The 18516-nt window shown below is 36.9% G+C and overlaps 1 protein-coding gene across 2 annotated transcripts in view; it reads right to left on the bottom strand.

Moving 5' to 3' along the window:
- Positions 1 to 342: 342 nt before the first annotated feature.
- Positions 343 to 18516, bottom strand: part of Tnks (tankyrase) — a 72548-nt gene continuing 54374 nt past the window's right edge. The window contains exons 12-15 of one of the 2 annotated variants that reach the window (XM_089085700.1): positions 17767 to 17950; positions 14728 to 14836; positions 3330 to 3486; positions 343 to 1079 (exon numbers count right to left, since the gene is read on the bottom strand). In XM_089085700.1, the coding sequence (XP_088941826.1) occupies positions 1002 to 1079; positions 3330 to 3486; positions 14728 to 14836; positions 17767 to 17950 (528 nt within the window). In that variant the 3' untranslated portion in view covers positions 343 to 1001. The remainder of the gene's footprint in view (positions 1080 to 3329; positions 3487 to 14727; positions 14837 to 17766; positions 17951 to 18516) is intronic. The other variant, XM_089085699.1, reaches the window with a different exon arrangement.

Consider the following 18516-nt stretch of genomic DNA (forward strand, 5'->3'; position numbering starts at 1 on the left):
AAATACTTTTTTACACCGAGTACGTGCTCGCCTAGGAGATCTTTACACCGAGGTGATCGCCTATTCGTTCCCTAGGGGAATGAGGAGGGGATCAAAATTGGATAACTGCCAACCTATGTTAGGTGTATACACTATGTATGTTAGAGACATAAAAAAAGTAAGAAAACAATAATCCGAAATAAGTCCTTAAAAAAATGTCACTACAAAATTTGTTTTCCAAAAATAAAAAATCACGAGTAACATTCTTTTACCAGTTTTATTTCATACTCCAAAAAAGTTTATTAACATAACTATGCTATAAGTATACACAGTGTCATTTTAAGACATGGCAAAAAAGTTGAAAAAAATTCAAAGTTAAAAAAAGGGGAGCAAAAAAGTTAGGGGGCATGGGGCCCACGGAGGGGGCTGGGGATCAGGTTGGTGGGGACATGGGGGATCAGCGGTTCAATCTAAAATTCATATACAAACTCTTCATCAAAATTTTATATCCTTACTCAGGGTCAAAGCGCCAAGCGCCAAGCCAAGCGCCATCGCAATAGCGCCAAGAATCCGAGTATGCATGCGAAATCTTGTACAACAGGGGAGGGCTCGCTTGTACAGATAGAGACCTAGGTAGGGCGCGCTTGTAGTTATTATTCCTAGGCAAGGCACACTTTTAGTTATTATGGCCTTACTACTTATACTTAGCCAAACTTAGCCAGATTGTAGACGTGTAAAAGTTCAGAGCCGAAACGTTGTCACTAATTTCCGGAGCATAGACAAAAGCTTCTGCAAATATAAAGCTGTAATTGCATACCGCCTAAAACAATATGGTTGCCTTATTTTTACCACAAACTAACAGAGTGAAGAAGAAGCAGAAGAAAAACATTCGAATGGAGAAGAAAATTTTATCTAAAATACAATCCGCAGCAACATATGGCAAAACTGTCATTAAGCATACCACCAAAATTAACGATAAATATAAAAAAGAGGAAAAAAGAAAAAGATGAAAGACAACTAAATTATGGAATCACCGTCTTAGCTTCTTGAGATTCTTCTGGCTTCACGATCTGATAGGTGATTAAATATTCTGGATAAGCCTATAAACAAATAATTTCTGAAAACTCAGTCGCACAAACTAGACCTGCGCAAAATATATCGTTTGGACAACTTGTGGCTATCAGCATTCACAATATGCCACGCTTTTGTAAAAGTTATAATACTGCGACTGTAGCGATAAACAGAACATTATGTTCCTTTGGCTTTGACTTTTACGAATAGAATATAAAATGATTAAACATGTATATTATTTTTCAGAGGCAATAAAGTGCAGGTGGAACTGAACAAAAATTCCTCAAATAGGGTGAGAAGAGGTTGTAATAAAAAAATTAAGGAAAATATAAATTTCACAGAAAGAGGGGGAAAGATCATGGCTCAAAATATAATGGAAGGAAGGTGCTTGCGCAGCTCTTTTGGGCTAAGGAGATTTAGTGTTGCAAGGAGTCGTTAGCGATAGCAGTAGCAAAAACGTACCACCACAAATGTAAAGAGTCATTTGATAGCTCAAACAGTGAGATTAAATAGTCTTTAATCCTCAAGCTATAACATCTTCTATCGAGTTTTGCCACCATTTTGCACATATTATTATTTGCATCTTTTGCTATAAAAACAAGTCAAATATGCAGCTTAGTTAAAAGCAATGATATTTTCAAGAAAGTGCAGTTGAAATAAATCAACTTCCTTCCTTCTTAGGCCCAGGGTTATACTTTTTAATATGATTTGATCTTATCCCATTTTGAATGGTAGAATTGAGACAAAACAATACAAAGTAGTCTGATAGTTTCAGAATAAGAAACTACTATAAACCTTCAAGAGCAAATGCAATAAGCAAAAGTAAAATTTATCCAACAGAAAGCAAATATTGTCACAATTCCAACAATATATAACATTCTGTCTTTCCAATTCTGATTATTGAAGCAAACTATTACAAAAAAAAAAAAAAAAAAAAAAAAAAAAAAAAAAAAATCCTAGCAGACTATTACAAGACACATATTTCAATACACAGGCAAAAATTGACTAAAAAACAAAGCTAAAGTAATATTAGAAGTGTTCACTGTAAATAATAGCACACAATTCATTTGATATCTAAATTTATTAATCAGATACAAAAACGTGGATTTAGCGTTATTTAGCTCAATTAGTCAAAATTAATTCCCGGGGTTAAGCACATAGACAATTTCGTGCTTTGGTTAGCCAATCCAACTGATATTCCCACCCAACACAAAGCCAAAGGATAAAGGCTGGAATAATAATAAAATAATCCATTATACTTAATAAAATTAAGTATTTGTAAAGCTTCGGCCTAAAATTGCAAAAATCAATAATTCTAGCCCCCAATATTCCCCTAGTACGCAAAAGGGGTTAACATTGTGGTTCATTCTGCTGTTATTGAATTACAAATTGCTTATAAATTGAAGTTATCCCGTTATATCGGAACAAAAATAGTATCACACAGTTATCAGTAATGACAATTAAATTGTTGAGCATACCTAAACGGTTCTATTTTGACTGGAATTGGCTAAACAATCCAGCCACTATCATTGGACAGAACTCTTTACTTTTTTTTGCGCCAAATTTACCAAAAATAAATACATTTTTACACAATCTATTTATCTGATTAGTTGTCTCACTAATATTATATATTATAAATATAAATTATATTTATATTTTATATTTATTTATATTTATATATTATATTTATACTTAATATATATAATTATATTTATTTATAAATTATAGGTATAAATTATATTATTGAAAGACAGGCAGAATCATTTCTAGATGCAGTTACAAGTACAAATTCGTAGATATATGTTGATTGCAGCAATGGAAGGAAATCTAATCTTCTACTAAGTTAACTTTTCAGTCAATATTTCTGGTAATATTCATGCTATGCAGACTTATAAGCCAGTTTCACTTTCCACAGATATTAGCGATTTGGAAACCCTTAAGACAAGGGTTATCGCCGATATTGCCCTATAAAGTAATGGCAGAAAAAAACTCCAACCCTTTCGCTCCAACATTGCAATGTCAGGTAAGTAATGTCTAAGATGAAAAATTAAACTCCTATGCTTAAATAAAATTAGATAATTAATTTTCTGAACAAGATACTGAACGAGAAAAATCTCTGTTCTTGCTCAAAACTTGTATATTGAAATTAGATAATGATTTTCTGAACAAGATACAGAACAGGAAAAATCTCTGTTCAGCTTTGTTAATACTATTGAATTTAAATTTTACGGCATTTGACTAAAGGGACTAGTTTCTATCCTAGAGTAGATCACACTTACCTGTTCTCCCCGGTATACTACATATTCAGGATAAACTAAACCTCCATCAGTTGGTTTGCCCACAATAGAATGGTGTCCGGGTGGTGCATGAGCCATTCTCATAGCACTGGATTGCAGAAATTTTTTCCCGAGAGCCACGCGGCAAAGTATTAACTGCCTAAAAGATAGTGCCATTTAGTTTAAGGTAGATAATTTCTTAGACAACGCTGCTTTTCCATTTACAGAATTCAAGAAAAAAAAATGTATAATCTAAATAAAATAGTGGAACAAAAAAAAACCTTTAAATAATAAAAATCCAATGTGTTTCGTAAAATTTCAGATTGGCAATGAGATCTAGCAAAAATGGAATACTATATTTGTTTGAAAGAATGTACATAAAACTTCAGGTCATCTGTCTCCTTCGTGAATTTCCGCCGTTCCTTGCTATCTCCCTCGCTAGTATCATCAACCTTTGCATAACACTCGGTGAATTTCCCAACCCCTGGAAAAATTCTAACATCAAAGTTATCCCTACGATATCTCCGCCAAAGTCATGAGATGGCTTAAGGTCTATCTCGCTGACTCCCTGCATTACCAAGGTAACAGACACCTTCGTTGCAAGACTGTTGATTAGTGATATAGAACCAAATATAGACCCTTTCCAGTACGGATGCCTCAGTGGCTCCAACACTTCAGTGTACTAAGTGCGTCTATATGACGACATTCTATCGTGGCTCGAGAAAGGGAAAAGCTTCGTAGACTTGGCCCTCGCTGGTTATAGAAAAGCCTTCGATCTCATCAAACACATTATCGCTCTCAATAACCGAAGTGAAATGGCAACCAAAAGTGACTTGCTGCGTCTAGTCACTGATTTTCTTTCCCAGCGGGAACAGTGCGTTTTCGCTCTTAGCGAAGACAATTCAAATTCTGCATTTTTCCCAATCACTTGCGGTGCTTCTCAGGGCACTAAACTAGCCGGAATTATTTTCCTCGCTGTGATTAACTTCATCCTGCTTACTTTCAAGGACAGATATAAATTCGTTAAGGATCTGTCATTCTTACTCAAATACCTACTAGAAGGCCAATCAGCGATCCTCCTTTTTGATCCTAGTCTACCCACGGTTTTTCAGATTGAATGCGAGCGAACTAGCTTTACCCTCAATGAGCAGAAGTACAAGGTGTTTCGTTTCAACCCTCTTAAATCGGACTTCCAGGAGCCCCCTACCTTGTTTAAAACAGTTGGCAGTGAAAAAATTCTGGGGGTAATCTTCTCCGTTGACTGCAAGTTAACCAACCACGTAAGTGACCTTGTGCGAAAAGGATATACAGCACTGCAGTCACTGATTACCATGAAGCGGTTGGGGTTCAGTATGAATTCCATGAAGCTTGCCTTCAAGACTCATATCCTATACATCATTGAATATGCGTGCCCAGTGTGGGGCACTAGTGTACAGTTGAGTGCTGGGATGTGTCAAGATATCGAAGCTATCCAAATACGGACTTGTAAGATTATGCTGGGTCAGGCCTTCACTATTTATGACAATGCGCTTAAGGTTCTTGGCCTCGGGTCGCTTTTTAACCACCGTCAGAAACTTATTTGCCAGTTCGGCCATTTCCTGCTCCGTAGCAGCAAACACAGGACGATCCTACCTCTGCTAGCCCCCATTACGTCCTGTACCCGGAGACAATAAAAGCTCAACTCAGTGACATGCTGTACGACTCGCTACCAGCATTTCCTTGTCCCCTTTTTTACAGACATGGTCAACAATTCCTACGAAAAGTAAAATGGTTTTATTAATTTTTTGTTGTCGTATATGTTATTTAACTTCGTCGTATTTATAAAACCCCTTGGTATTCGGGCTTATAGCGCTCAAAAAAAGTAAGTTTAATAAATATGTCTAAGTTAATGTCTATGAATCAAATTACGCGATTAAGATCATTTGAACTACATAGGCGATATAAGGTTATATATGGCAACAGGTCAAAGAAACTTGTGTATTATACATTAAACTGATTTTTCAAAATTATCTGCGGTCCGTTGACTCTTTCCAGTATTGACCTTATCCCAACTTCCGCTCACAAGGTTGACACTAGTTCGGGAACTATTAAGTAACATATTACAATATGACTTTTGGACACGTCTGTTGGACTTTTGCAAAGTTTCCAAGAAATTAAAGAAAAAAAAATATTTATCGGGTAATAATATTAATAGAGATGAAGGGGAATACAGATTAAATCTAATTTACAGTAACTTAGGGGGCAGGTCAAAATTTCAAACAGTAAAGTGTTATATAACACGTTCCGAAACAAGTGTCAACATTGTGAGCGAAAGTCGGGATGACGTCAATGCTAGAAAGAGTCGACGGACCGCAGATAATATATATAACCTGGTAAATAAGGACCATTCCACATTTCCGACCTACGAATAAACTGAACATACCAATCGATGCCATTTTTATGCTCTTTTTGAATATAATAATCGCTTTAGTCGAAAATTCAAATTGAAGCCCTTTTTTGACCCTTGAAATTGAAATTTTTTTAAATGGTGATGATAATTTTTCCTATAACTTTTGGGTATAAAAAAGGTTTAAAACATTGGTTTCAAACTTACTATTTCACTTTAAATCCATTTTGTAAAAGTTATTTAATTCCCAATTTTCACGATTAAGTTGAATAAAAAAACAAATCAAAAAAATTCCGCTATGTTTTCATCTTATTCTGTCAGGCCACTTCTATACTGCCGTTTCGACTAAATATCGAAAAACATCAAATAGCCCAGTAAAAATAGCTCAAAAAAAGGCACAACCTCAAACGAATTGCAACAAAAATGATTTTTACACCAAAAATGAAGAAAAATAAGAGAATAACACACTAAAAGCCACCAAAATTCACCCATGTGGAAAAATCCGTGACAGGGGAAACACGGGGGAACCAGGGGAAATTTCGCAAAATCCAGAAGTGTTCGGATTGATCCAAGTCAAGATGATTTCCAATGTAATTTTTAACATAGAAGCCAAATCTTGCATCAGAATCTCGATTACTCTGTCCCCTGAACATTTATGAGGGGGGAAGAAGAAGAGATTTTGGTTTTCCAGGTCATTGCGATGTTAAGATGCGACCATCCTGCTAGCAGGATATAGGCCTGGCATCGATAAGTTAGCCATCGGCATGACCTCTATTGACATGTTCTCTGGAATGACATCTAGTGTCTCTTAAGAATTACCCAAAATGTAAGGTGCTGAATACTCAAAATAGTCAAGTTTTCTTGTGAATATTTGGTCATTTTTGTTCCGAATCTTCAAGAATGTTAGTCATTTTTTGTTTATCTTGTACCATTGAGTATTCTTTCACTCTTAAGTGACTACTATACTCAGTTTCGTGGCATTTTATCTCTATTTTTACCAACGCCATCTTGCGGCTCCTGGAACCGAATCTTAATGCTTGGAATGATCAATCCGTGGAAACTGTGTTAGTTACCTCACTGACAACAGTTCACTATGTTCGTTCAATTTGTACTTCAATTACAGTTTTCTACCAGAAGAAGACAAATCTCGTGAATTTCGTCGCTCCATATCCCCCTAATTATCAAACTACAAAATTTCTCAAACAGGGAGTGCTGACAACATCTTATCAGTCGTGTAAAGTGTTCAGTTTTGTGCTTGCGTCGGGAGTTGGTTCGTTTAATTGGTTTTACCGTTTCTTGTCATATTTACACTAGTTGATATGATTATCTACTGTATATCTTTTTTAATTCACTGATGATTATTTTTTTTTTTTTTACCAATTGCGGCTTGATGAAATGATGTTCATTTTATTTATGTTTGTTCAGTATTTAGGAGCCTAAAAAAAAGAAACATGTCGCGCACCTACATAGCAGTGTATAATTAATTTTTTCTCTCTCGTTTTGTGTAATTTGCTCTAAGAGTTGATTTAGATCTTTGCTCCAGCGTTCGTCAGTAAAAACCACATGTATAACTCCTGAGTTTATGTGTATTGCTTTTTTTGCTTATTGCTCCGTCTTTTCCTTTTTGTATGACGAGTTTTCCAATAAATAATAATAATAATAATAAAGGAGATTCGCGGCTTCAGTCCTCTTCCCACATCAGGTTCTCTGTTACTGAATTAACTTCTCTGTTATTCTAATATTCTAATTAAGTTATATTCTAATATTCTAATATTAATATTCTAATTAAGTTATTCATCATGTTCTCTGTTACTGAATCTTTCGAATCTTTATTTCAGACGAGTATGGCCTCACAATGTGCAATCTGTCTTCAGAGCGAAGGATATTATAACAGTCTCTTTACGCTTGGAAGCAAAGGTGCTGTCACAATTAATACTGCCAGTAAAGAAAGAGGTGATTCTGTCGAAGTTAACCCCGGTGACAAGGTTCCTGCTCACTGCCGAAGAGACTTCAGTAACCAGAGAAGTATTTCTAGTCTTAAACGTTGCAATGAAAGTGATTTAGTAAGTAATCAAGAAATTAACAGTAGATCCTTATGTTCTGCAAGTTCTTTATTCGCACTCGACAAAGACTGTCTGTTTTGTGCGACCCCTGTCATTGCTGATCCGCGTCATCCAGGCTATTCGCCGTCCCAGACTGTTAGAACATACACATTTCAAGCCAGTGTTAGACTTCTGTGTTCAAAAATACAAGACGAATGGTTAACAAGTATTCTGGAAAGGTCAAATGCAGCTACTGCTGATCTCCACGCAGCTGATGTTGTCTATCAAACAGTTTGTTCAGTGAACTTCTGGACTGGAAAAAACTTGCCTCAGTCGCTATTCGAAATTAAGTGGTGAACCTGAAGTAAAGAAGTGTAAAAATGGCAGACCTTCCGACGAGGTTCAAAAAGAAGCGTTTTACAAAGCTGCGAACTTCTTTGTCAGTCTGGACGATGTGCAGGTTACAGAGCTGACATCTATACAGAGCTGGCATCTGAAAATATTTCTATTGAAGACCTTTCTGCGTCTCCAGCGGTGGTTTCACCTTTAGAAGAAATTGAGCGGGCAAAGAAGGAGCTAGTTAGCGAATCTAGGACTGCGAAACTGTGGCTTGAACAGTATTCTGAAATGAATAGAATTCTTAGGATGTCAGTTCGCGCTGAACGGACTGGAGATTTCGACCTGTATCTTCAGAGCTGGTTTAGTATGTTTCCTTATTTCGCGGCATGTGGTCGAACTGCATATGGTAAATCAGCCCGTCTTCATTTACAAACCCTTGCGGCTTGAAAGAATCGCAGCCAGAATTATACGAGAAGTTCCAAACTGGTCACTTTTCTGTTAACAGAACCGAACATTCGTGGTCAGGACTCATCTCGAATTGCCCTAATATGTCTTTGTTCAAGTATTCAAAATCTCAAGTTCTTTAGACTCTTTTGTCGATTTGAGCTCTCAAAAAGAATTACGCTGTACTCTGAAGACCGCTGGCGGTCTCACTAGAGGGAGAGGCATGAAGGAATCGCAGCGGTCTATGTGGACACTATCTATGTCAGTGCGAGCTCAAATGAATGCAATCATGAAAGACCTAACCGGATCTGTTTACCACACAAGCGATCAGCTCGTTGGTACATTGGGATCCAGGATGTTGATAGACAGTAAAAATTAGCTAAAACTGCTCAAGTTCTTCGAGCCTTTGCAGCTATTAAGCGGGGACCAAGATCTAATAAATATTGCAATTGGAGTGAATGCTTTACAAGTATGCAACGTTGACAAAGCAAAAGACTTTTGGCTGCACATACAGCAGGTGATGGTTAGAAAGTCAGTAGAGACTTTTGTGCTCAAAAGGAAAGATAAAGTCGTAACTATGGCTGAAAAGTCGGCTCCGAAGCTTGATGGTGAGCCGGTCGAGATTGACCAAACGTTATTGTTCCAGCAACTAGCGGCTGTTGCCACTGCCGGCGGTCAGGATCTGTCGGATACTCTTGGTTATGAACTTTACTCTTTTCCTCCTGCACTTTTCGGGTCATACCAACTACTACGCACAGCAGACAAGGCTTCCCTCTCAAACGCCCTCTGGAAAATGATTGAAGGCTCTTCTGCAAATCTTTCAACGAGTTGCAAATATTTTTTAGATGGAGGATGGCTCCTACATAAATTGCCTTGGACAACCGGCGCTACTTTTGGACAAATATGTCTGGCCTACGCAAGCTATGTCAAAGCTCATTTTGGAAATGTTACGGTTGTGTTTGACAGATACGAAGATTCACCGTCAACAAAAGACCAGACTCACTTGAAAAGATTGAAAGGCATAAGATCTCCTGATATCGACTTTACTGGGACAACAACGGTAACCCTCAAAAAAGACTTTTTCCTGAACAACCCGAAGAACAAGGGAAAATTCATCCTCCTGCTGGGTGGAGTGCTAAGCTCGTCAGGATGTCGCGTGGTGTATGCTTCAGGTGGTGCAGATTTCACGATTGCGACAGCCGCAGTGACAAGTTGTTCTTAGGTAGAAACCTATCTTGTTGGCAATGACACAGACCTGCTCGTCTTGCTTCTTCACCATTGCCAGCCAGAAAGCTACCCACTTTTTTTTGAGCGGAGACCAAGCCGGGAACATCCAAACTCTACAACATAAGAGAACTAAAAAGCAAGCTTGGGGAAGTCGCAGAGGTCATACTGCCCATCCATGCTTTCCTGGGATGCGATACGACCTCTAGGTTCTACGGCGTAGGAAAGCCAGTGTCACTTTTATTGGCTAAGATCAATAAAGAATTCCGAAAAAATGCGGCGGTTTTTGGCTGGAAGAACTCACAAAAACATCAGATCATCAGTACAGGCGGAAAGCTCACACTGCTTGTTTACCGAGCTAAAGCTGATACCAACCTTCAGGACTTGCGTCCCACCATGTTTGTCACGAAACTGGCTTCTTCGACCTCGTTTGTCCGCCCAGAAAGCTTGCCTCCGACATTGTCAGTTGCGAAGTTTCCCTTCTTCAGAGTTTTCCTACAGGTCATGGAATGGATGGGTTGATCAGCTAATCTGGACCCATGTGACTGGGGCTGGCGGCTAGACAGAACCAAGTATGTACCTGTAACGATGGACTCGAAGCCAGCACCCGAAGGACTACTGAGAATGGTACAATGTGCTTGCAAGTCAGGTTGTGAAACAAAGCGTTGCAGTTGCAAAAGAAACGGACTTCACTGCACAAAAGCATGTGCCGTGTCATGGTACCGACTGCCAAAATTCAGAAAGCATTGACCTTGATGGTGATTTTAACAACTAGGTTCCTGTTTGAAGTTTTTTATTATTTGATTTGTTTTAAGTCTGTGATTTGCCGAAGTAAAATCCAATCTGTACCAATTTTATACACCGTGATGATTATTAATATACTGTGATCGAATCCTTGTTGAAATGGGCTCCGCAGCCAAAAAAAAAAAAAAAGAAAGAGAATTCAATTTCCCTACTTTTCACCATCTGCCAGTTTTTTTCCGATGAGGGAAAACTAGTATTATGAAGGAAGATTTGGATTCTGCGTCTCAAATAATATCAAAAATAGTCTTTACAGCGACGAAATCGAGCGAATCTGAGTCTTCCTCATTTTCCCCTGTTTCGCCCGCTAACCCTATCAGATACCCCCGGTGGTGTGATATAATAATTCTGATGCAGAATTCGAGTTCTGCGACTTGAACTACGTAGGACTGGGCATTTACAGTACTAAAAGCAGAGGTCCTGGCATTTTTTCAGAATTTTCCCTCTTTGCCCTCTTTTTCCCCCAATCAAACTTTTTCCCATCTGTGGATTTTGGTGGGCTTTTAGTATGTTGTTCTCCTAATTTTTCTGCATTTTTTGGTGCAAAAATCATTTTTGTTGCAATTTGTTTGACCTCAAACGCTATTTTTACTGGGCTAAAAGCCGACTGAGGAAATATGGCGGATGGAGAAATGGCAAAACTGTTTTTAATTTTTTTTTATCCAGCTTAATCCTTTCAAATTAATGCTTGGGGATTATAATTTTAACAAAATGGATTTTATAATTAAATATTAATTTTGAAACCAATGTTTTAACCCTTTTCATACCCCAAAAACACAGAAAAATTATCATTTTCAAGGGTCCAAAAAGGGCTTAAAAATAAATGAAAAAAATAGCTTAAGTAAACGTTAGCATATCGTGTACGACTTGTCATTCAATGTGAACACATAGGTTTTATTAACATAATTGCGACCACAGGCTGAAGAGGCAAACATTAGCGATTGCTTCCTCAAGGTATCAAAGCGAGATGCAAAGGCTGTCAAAATATATTTCCCATATCAATAGCAAATCCATGCCCAAAAGAGACATTTCTCTTGTTATTTGCACGGGAGTTCTAACTAATAGCACTACCTCCCAACTATCTTCTTTTCTCTCTGAAATATTCTCCGTCTTTACTATGAGAACAAGGTAAATTCCGCTTACCTAAATTTCCCAGAGACTCTGTCTATCCAGTATTCACTCTACACAGCACAGAAAGGTTTAACTTAAACCGTGTAATTCAACAAAGTCCTGAGACAAGCCTTTCCTCCACAAGCCTAGTGGAGGAGCAAAACAAGCACCAAATGCTAACAGTGAAATAATCAATTCGACATTTAACTATGTAGAAATAGAGTTTAACCTTCTTATTTAAGGAGTCATGTGAAGTTCCAACCACCCACTGATAGACAAAAGAAAAAAGAAGAAAAAGACCCGAGTGAAGAAGAAGAAATATCTCGACAAACTAATACCCAAGTAACTAAGTTACGGAAAGTGGTATGATATAGCTGGGTTGGGATCTGCACATCTTGATGGAAAACAAACATGGATTGTCTCATTCGCGCAATCTCTCTCTGGCCAAAAAATATGAGCATTATTCTTCTAAAGATAATTTTTGACGATCGATTTAGCTGGTGAACTATACAACTATTTAACAAAAATTAGAATACCTTGGTATCTAAATTAAATGCTGAAATATGTAATGCACTGGGTTAAAAAAAATAAATAATAAGTCAATTATAAATATGAACAACAAATACTTACTAGCCAAATTCAAGTATGATAATAGATAAGATTTATTGCAAAAAGCCTGTGGGCCATAGCGACACATAATATAGTCTACAAACAAAGCTCAAGAACAAAATAAAACTTTAGATAATAATAATCAAAAAAGCAAAAAGAACAACAAAACAAGGAAACAGAAGCACACCAAGGTCCAACATTTTAACCAACAAACACTAATCATAATAAAATTCAAATCCTAAAAACCGTAACAAGCTATCCCCTCAAACAGGATTCCCTATGTTTAATCACTAAACGAAGAAACTTACACAACTGTTTAGTAGCAGATGCGTTCCTCTCATCCATCCACTCAATTAAGCAACACTCACTCCCAAACACTCGTCCAAAACATTCATTCCGCAACTCAGACAGCTCTTCACACTCGGATAGAAAATGAAATAAGTTCTAATTCACACATCCAAACATCGGGTAAAAATAAGGGCCAGCCACCAGCCTAAACTTTCCCAAAAATTTCCTTCTCTCACCTAAACCAAAACTATCCCCTCTTACCAACAACAGATTATTCAAATCTTCTTTATTCAACCCAAATTTAAAATAAACCTCCTCCCCCAACAATCTTTGGCTTTGGAGTAAAACCTCAAATACATATATAGGTCCTTATGAGCTTGCCACTCTTGGATTTCTTAGTCATTTAGTGTCACTGGACTTCCTTCAATACTAACACGGTTTCACCCATAGGGCCTTTTCCTTCATTCCACATCTCTGAAAGGTCACAAAGGTCCAGTATATCCTTAACCTGATTTAGCCATAAATCAGGTCTACCGTCCTTCAAGCTCTCCAAATAAGCCAACTTAAGAAGCCGAACTCTAGGTAGCCTAGTTATCTTCTCCCAGAATTTTACCATTCTAACCAATCTAACACTCCTTACAGTGCTAAGCCCCAAATCTCCTTTCAGCACCACTGAACTAAATGAATCGTTCAAGCCTAAAATTCTCTTAAAATATCTTAGCTGAACTATTTCTAGCTGAGCTGCTTTAGCAAAACCCCAAACCTCAGAGCCCCAATGTAGACTAGAAGCTATTTTTGTCTGGAAAACTTTTCTGGATCCATATGTCAGCTAGCTGACCTAAATTACTTCTCGAAATCATATTTATTAGCCTATTAACCTTTGAATTACAATCTTTTACATGCCTAGACATTCCCCTTAATGCACTGAACTTAACACCCGAATAAGAAATTCTTCTTTAACCTCTAACACCTTTCCTCCAAAATAAAATGAAACTCTGAATCAACATCTTATTTACTCCTAAATACTAATACTACTGATTTCTTAGCGTTCAACTCTAAATCTTTCTTTTCTAAATATTTTTTTATTATATCTAATTGTATCTGAAGATTATCTCTACTATCCACCACTAGAGTTATGTCATCCGCGAATAACATACATGATAGCCTAAACCAATCCAAAGATACATAAGGGGCTCCATTACTTTTCATAAAACTGTCTAAATCCTTAACAAACAAGAAGAAAAATTTAGGAGATAAAGTTCATCCCTGTTTCACACCCACATGAGACGTAACCTGCCTAGAAAAATTTCCCATAACCTTCACAACAAATTTCACCCTCCGATAAATATCTGCTATTATTGCTACAAAGCAAGACGGCAAGCCTGTTTTTAGCAGACTTTCAATTAACAACCTCCTATTTACCGAATCAAAAGCCCTTTTCAGGTCTAAATAGGCTACGAATAGCCGACCGTTTTTCCCTCTAGCATATTTCCTTCTCAATACATCCAAAGTAAAAATATGGTCAACAGTGCTGAATGTCGATCTGAATCCCACTTGCATCGGGCTTAGTAATTATCGGGCTAAGCATGTTATTTACATAAAAAAGAACCAGAGGTGTAGCCTAAGATCTGAAGTTCCAAGTCCCTGTGTAAATCAACGCTACTCAACTCGACCCTTGGTTCAGCTCATCCTCCGTTTAAGTCAGCCGTCATTCAACCCAATCCCCGTGCAATGAAACCCTCATTTAGCTCGGCCCCAATGCAACCCAGCCCCCATTCAATTCAGACCTCGGAACAGGTTAGGTTGTATTTAGCAAAAAGTAAATTTGGTGCGATTCACATATCTAAGGGAAACGCATACTAATAAACTGAAAAGAGTATAGTTAGATTCCTTATTTTATGTTCTATCCAAATATCCTGGTAACTTTTCTGGTAATGTAATCCATTCTCCCGATTGTATTGAATCTCTTGGCCGAAAGCTGATGAGATGGAAAGGAACGGAAGAATTTATATTAGACTATATCTGGAAACCACCAGGTGGGGGGGGGGTAGCTTTGTTAGATAAGGGGCCATGATATTTGGGAAGAGTATAAAGTAAGGAATCTTTCTGTTGAGCAAGAGTTGAGTTGGAATTCAAAAAAAAAATAAAATTTTATTACCTATGACAGACATAACAGGATCTATCTTTGTGGGAGGGGCAGCCAGTGCCTCCGCCGATTCCATATACATACTGATTACTTTTTGATGAATTTTCAGCAAAATAAATCCCTGTAAAAAATGACAACTAAAAGATTTCTAATAAACATATTTAATAATACAAATACAAACCAACACTTCCTGAAAATTGACTAATGATAACAAAAAGTACACACTAACAACGTATTTTGTAGAAATACAAAATTTCTTTCTACACATGCTTAAACTATCCTAATGGAGCTCCCAGGTTCTAGATACTTCGATAAGCCTATGGCTGGTAAAATAACAAAAACAAAAGAAAACATTTTACAGGCAAGGTAATATCGTATAATGCTATTTACTATTTTGAACAATAGAGGAACATTCTTGAGAAGCAAAGAAAAAAGAAGAACTGTCGAGAATTCACTAACAAAAATTCCACTCCACCGAACACCTTCAGGCGCTCAATAAGAAGAAGAATTGCTATATGCCATGTATTGAAAATAGGCTATCTATTTGACTCAGTTCGATTAAAGTTGTCATAAATACAGATTAACTGGGTACGATCAAATTACACTGATGAAGCCAATTAATTTACAATTAGTAATTTCTTTTGATAAACGAAAGCAGTATATTACAAATATTTGATTAAATACAGTCGCCAGTCTGACAGCTCCTCACAGTGAAAAGGGCGCTTAAGTTCCCCTTAGAGCTGTAAATTTTCAGGCCATCAGCAATGTCCTCAATAGGGCATCAATAGGATGTAAATAGGAACTTTGAAGGGGACATGGAAACTGGATAGCGTTGGAGTTTTGATACTGTAGAAAAAGATAGCTAAGAAGAGCTGAAATACCATTTTAATTACTTAGAAATAACTTATTCTTATTCTTCAAAGTTACACCAAATCAAACCACAGGATTCGAAGTAATCTTTTGTTCAACTATTTGTAGTTTCCTTTCTTTACTCTGTTATGTTATCTTTTAAGCTGACTCATTTAGTTCACTTAGTTCTTAGTCTTAGTTACACACAAAGAAAAAATCTTACTGACACAATCAACAATACAAATTGAAGCCAAACTCAAAGTGAATATATATCAATACAAATAAAAGAAGCGCTGCCAGCCCTCAGACCATGAAGAGGGACGATGCAGCGAAAAGAAAGAGCCAAGGACCTCACGAGAAAATGGTGGGGTAGAAACCAAAGGACCTCGCTTTGGTGCCTTCAATTATACATTTTGGAAATTCTTGTTTCTTGTTTTAAAAAGGTGTAGCATGAAAACATTTTTAGAACTGACCTAGGACGCCTCTGTTTCATATAGGCTATTTCCGTGATTTGGCCATTTTATCCCAGGGACTGATAATATCATGTCACCTCCATGAGCATAGTTTTGCATATTTTTGGACTAGTCTGATTAAAACAAAATCTTGAAATTTTGATCCTCTGCCTTACAGGGTCGGAGTGGGGAGATCGGAAACCGCGGCACCTAAGAGATGGAAAACTGCTCTATCATCGGTTTTACATCCTTTCTGCCTTTTAGAACGTCTTTTTTAATGATAACAATTGATAGATGCAAAACAGATAAAATGAAACTCCTTACTTCTCTTTTTTGCATGCTATTCTTTTTTTTACTGCTTTGCTGAATATAAGCATAAGCACAGGAAGCATGTGCTTGCACCTATAATAAATCGAAGAAATTGGTTCATACAGAAAAATTTTAATAATAAAAATTAGCTCATTTAAAAGACCGAAGCTATTTTGCCCCTCAATCGTCCGAGCGCTCTAGAATAGCTTGTCCTTTTCTTAAGACGCTTGATTAAAACAGAAAATGGGATGGTTTTGAGCTCAAAATCTACAAGCCACACTAACTTCCGTCTTGTACAGGTATTTGTCTGAAAATATTAGATAATAATTCTCTTTATTTGCAGATAGATAGCAGTACCAATTAGCAATATAGCTAATCTTGTTAAATGAGTATGCGTTGACAAAGCTCTCATACCTCTCCAATGCTAAACTTTTGATGCTCAGAGGTATATAAAACCGATAACACATAGCAGAAATGTTTATGTCATTAGGTTCCCTCTGTTCAGATCACAGTCGAAAAAGGGGATGGCAACCTTCAGTTTTTAAACAAGACAATTCTAGATTTGAGGTCCTCCTGATTGGTCTATTCCGTCTTAAATTACGGGAGCTTTCATTCAGTCTAACCATGGATTTTTGGTGCAATTTCAAGACGATTGCTGCTAATTCCAAGCCAAGATCTTTTTCCATCGTTTTATTTTTACTGTGTTATTCTCAATTGTCGTAATATGAACGCAAATATGTTTTGATATCGTTAACAGCATTTTTGGAATGCCTGAACCTCGCTTTTCCTTTTTTTTTTAATTTATAAAAACAAAGCGTACAAAACCCTATAAAAAAACTAATATACAAGCTCTTATTTTAGTCTTTGCACGATTTTATTGTAGAAATTCTCTTGATTTTTTATTGTCATTTTTCTAGTTTTATAGTTTTAAAATAGAAAAATTGAAAATAAATCCATTTCTTAAATAGCTTTCATTTTGATAGCAGTTTGTTATTTGAATGAACGTATGAAGCCGTGTCTCTGACCACGCATTCCTCCCTCCCAACTCTCAAAATGTCACAGTTTATGTAGCATTGGGACACAGGTGATACCTTACAAGACGTTAAGCACTATCATGTACAAACTAAAAGTCCATAACTTATGGCTATTATTACAAAAAACAAGAAAGAAGTACCAGGAATATTCCTCAATATATTCTCGTCTTTCCGAAAACTCCCCCTTATGGAAATGGACCCCCCCCCCTCTCCCCAAATGGCATTATTCAACGGAACTCAAGTTTAGGTATTTCGCTAAATAAAGTGGTATACGGACGTTTTTTCCTGGTAGAAAAGTATAGTAGTTTTTCTTTAGGAATACTATTGTATAGGAACGTTTGTTTTCCATGAGCATCAATCAATGTTTCCCTGCATTCCCAGAAATCAAAATACCAAAAAAGACTCACCTGCACCAAACATACCACCAATGTAAGCATGCCGTTCATCGAAACCTTTTTGAACAATAGCATTTATAAAAGGCGAGCCATGAAAAAGAAGCTTTTCGTTGACTTGTCCCGTATTTTCATCACCAATCTCTTTCCTCCGATGCATATACCGTTCCCAAACACGGCGGTTTTTCACTTTTTGTATCTACATTAAAAAAAGAAGCCAGTTGAACTAGATTGTTGTTGGCATGAACACGGCCAAAGTAGGTAAGACAAAGTATTCCAGAAAAGGGAAGAAGTGCTTTTGGTACATTTTGTGTCAAGTTGACAAATAAGGGTGGTCTAAAATTCTTTTTCTCATCTTGTCCTGTTTAGTCAGTGTGGTCTCAAAAACTGTTTACATTTTGTATCGATCATGGATTTGAACGATGAACAAAATGAATATATACGAATTTCTTAATCATTTTATTAAGAAAGAGTTGTCATAGCATCCTTTCCCTTTCCCAAAGCCACGCCGTTCATCTCTTGAACCTTCATCTACAGCGTCTCTTTGTCCAGGAAATATCATCACGCCTAGTAATTTGCTTCCTACCGAGAGGAAGCAAATTACTTTTATAATTACTAAATAAACTCATATGATATTTCTCATATAAGGGTTCAAACTAAAGTTTTTCTAAAATTACTAAAACCTCTCTTTTAAAAAATCATATTTGTAGTTTTCAATAGGTAATCTTTAACTTCGCAACCACCATGTTTCATAAACTCAATTAT

This window comes from Artemia sp. Qi Xiang Cuo, chromosome 3, assembly GCF_049724085.1.
Source record: "Artemia sp. Qi Xiang Cuo chromosome 3, ASM4972408v1, whole genome shotgun sequence".
NCBI classification, from domain to species: domain Eukaryota; kingdom Metazoa; phylum Arthropoda; class Branchiopoda; order Anostraca; family Artemiidae; genus Artemia; species Artemia sp. Qi Xiang Cuo.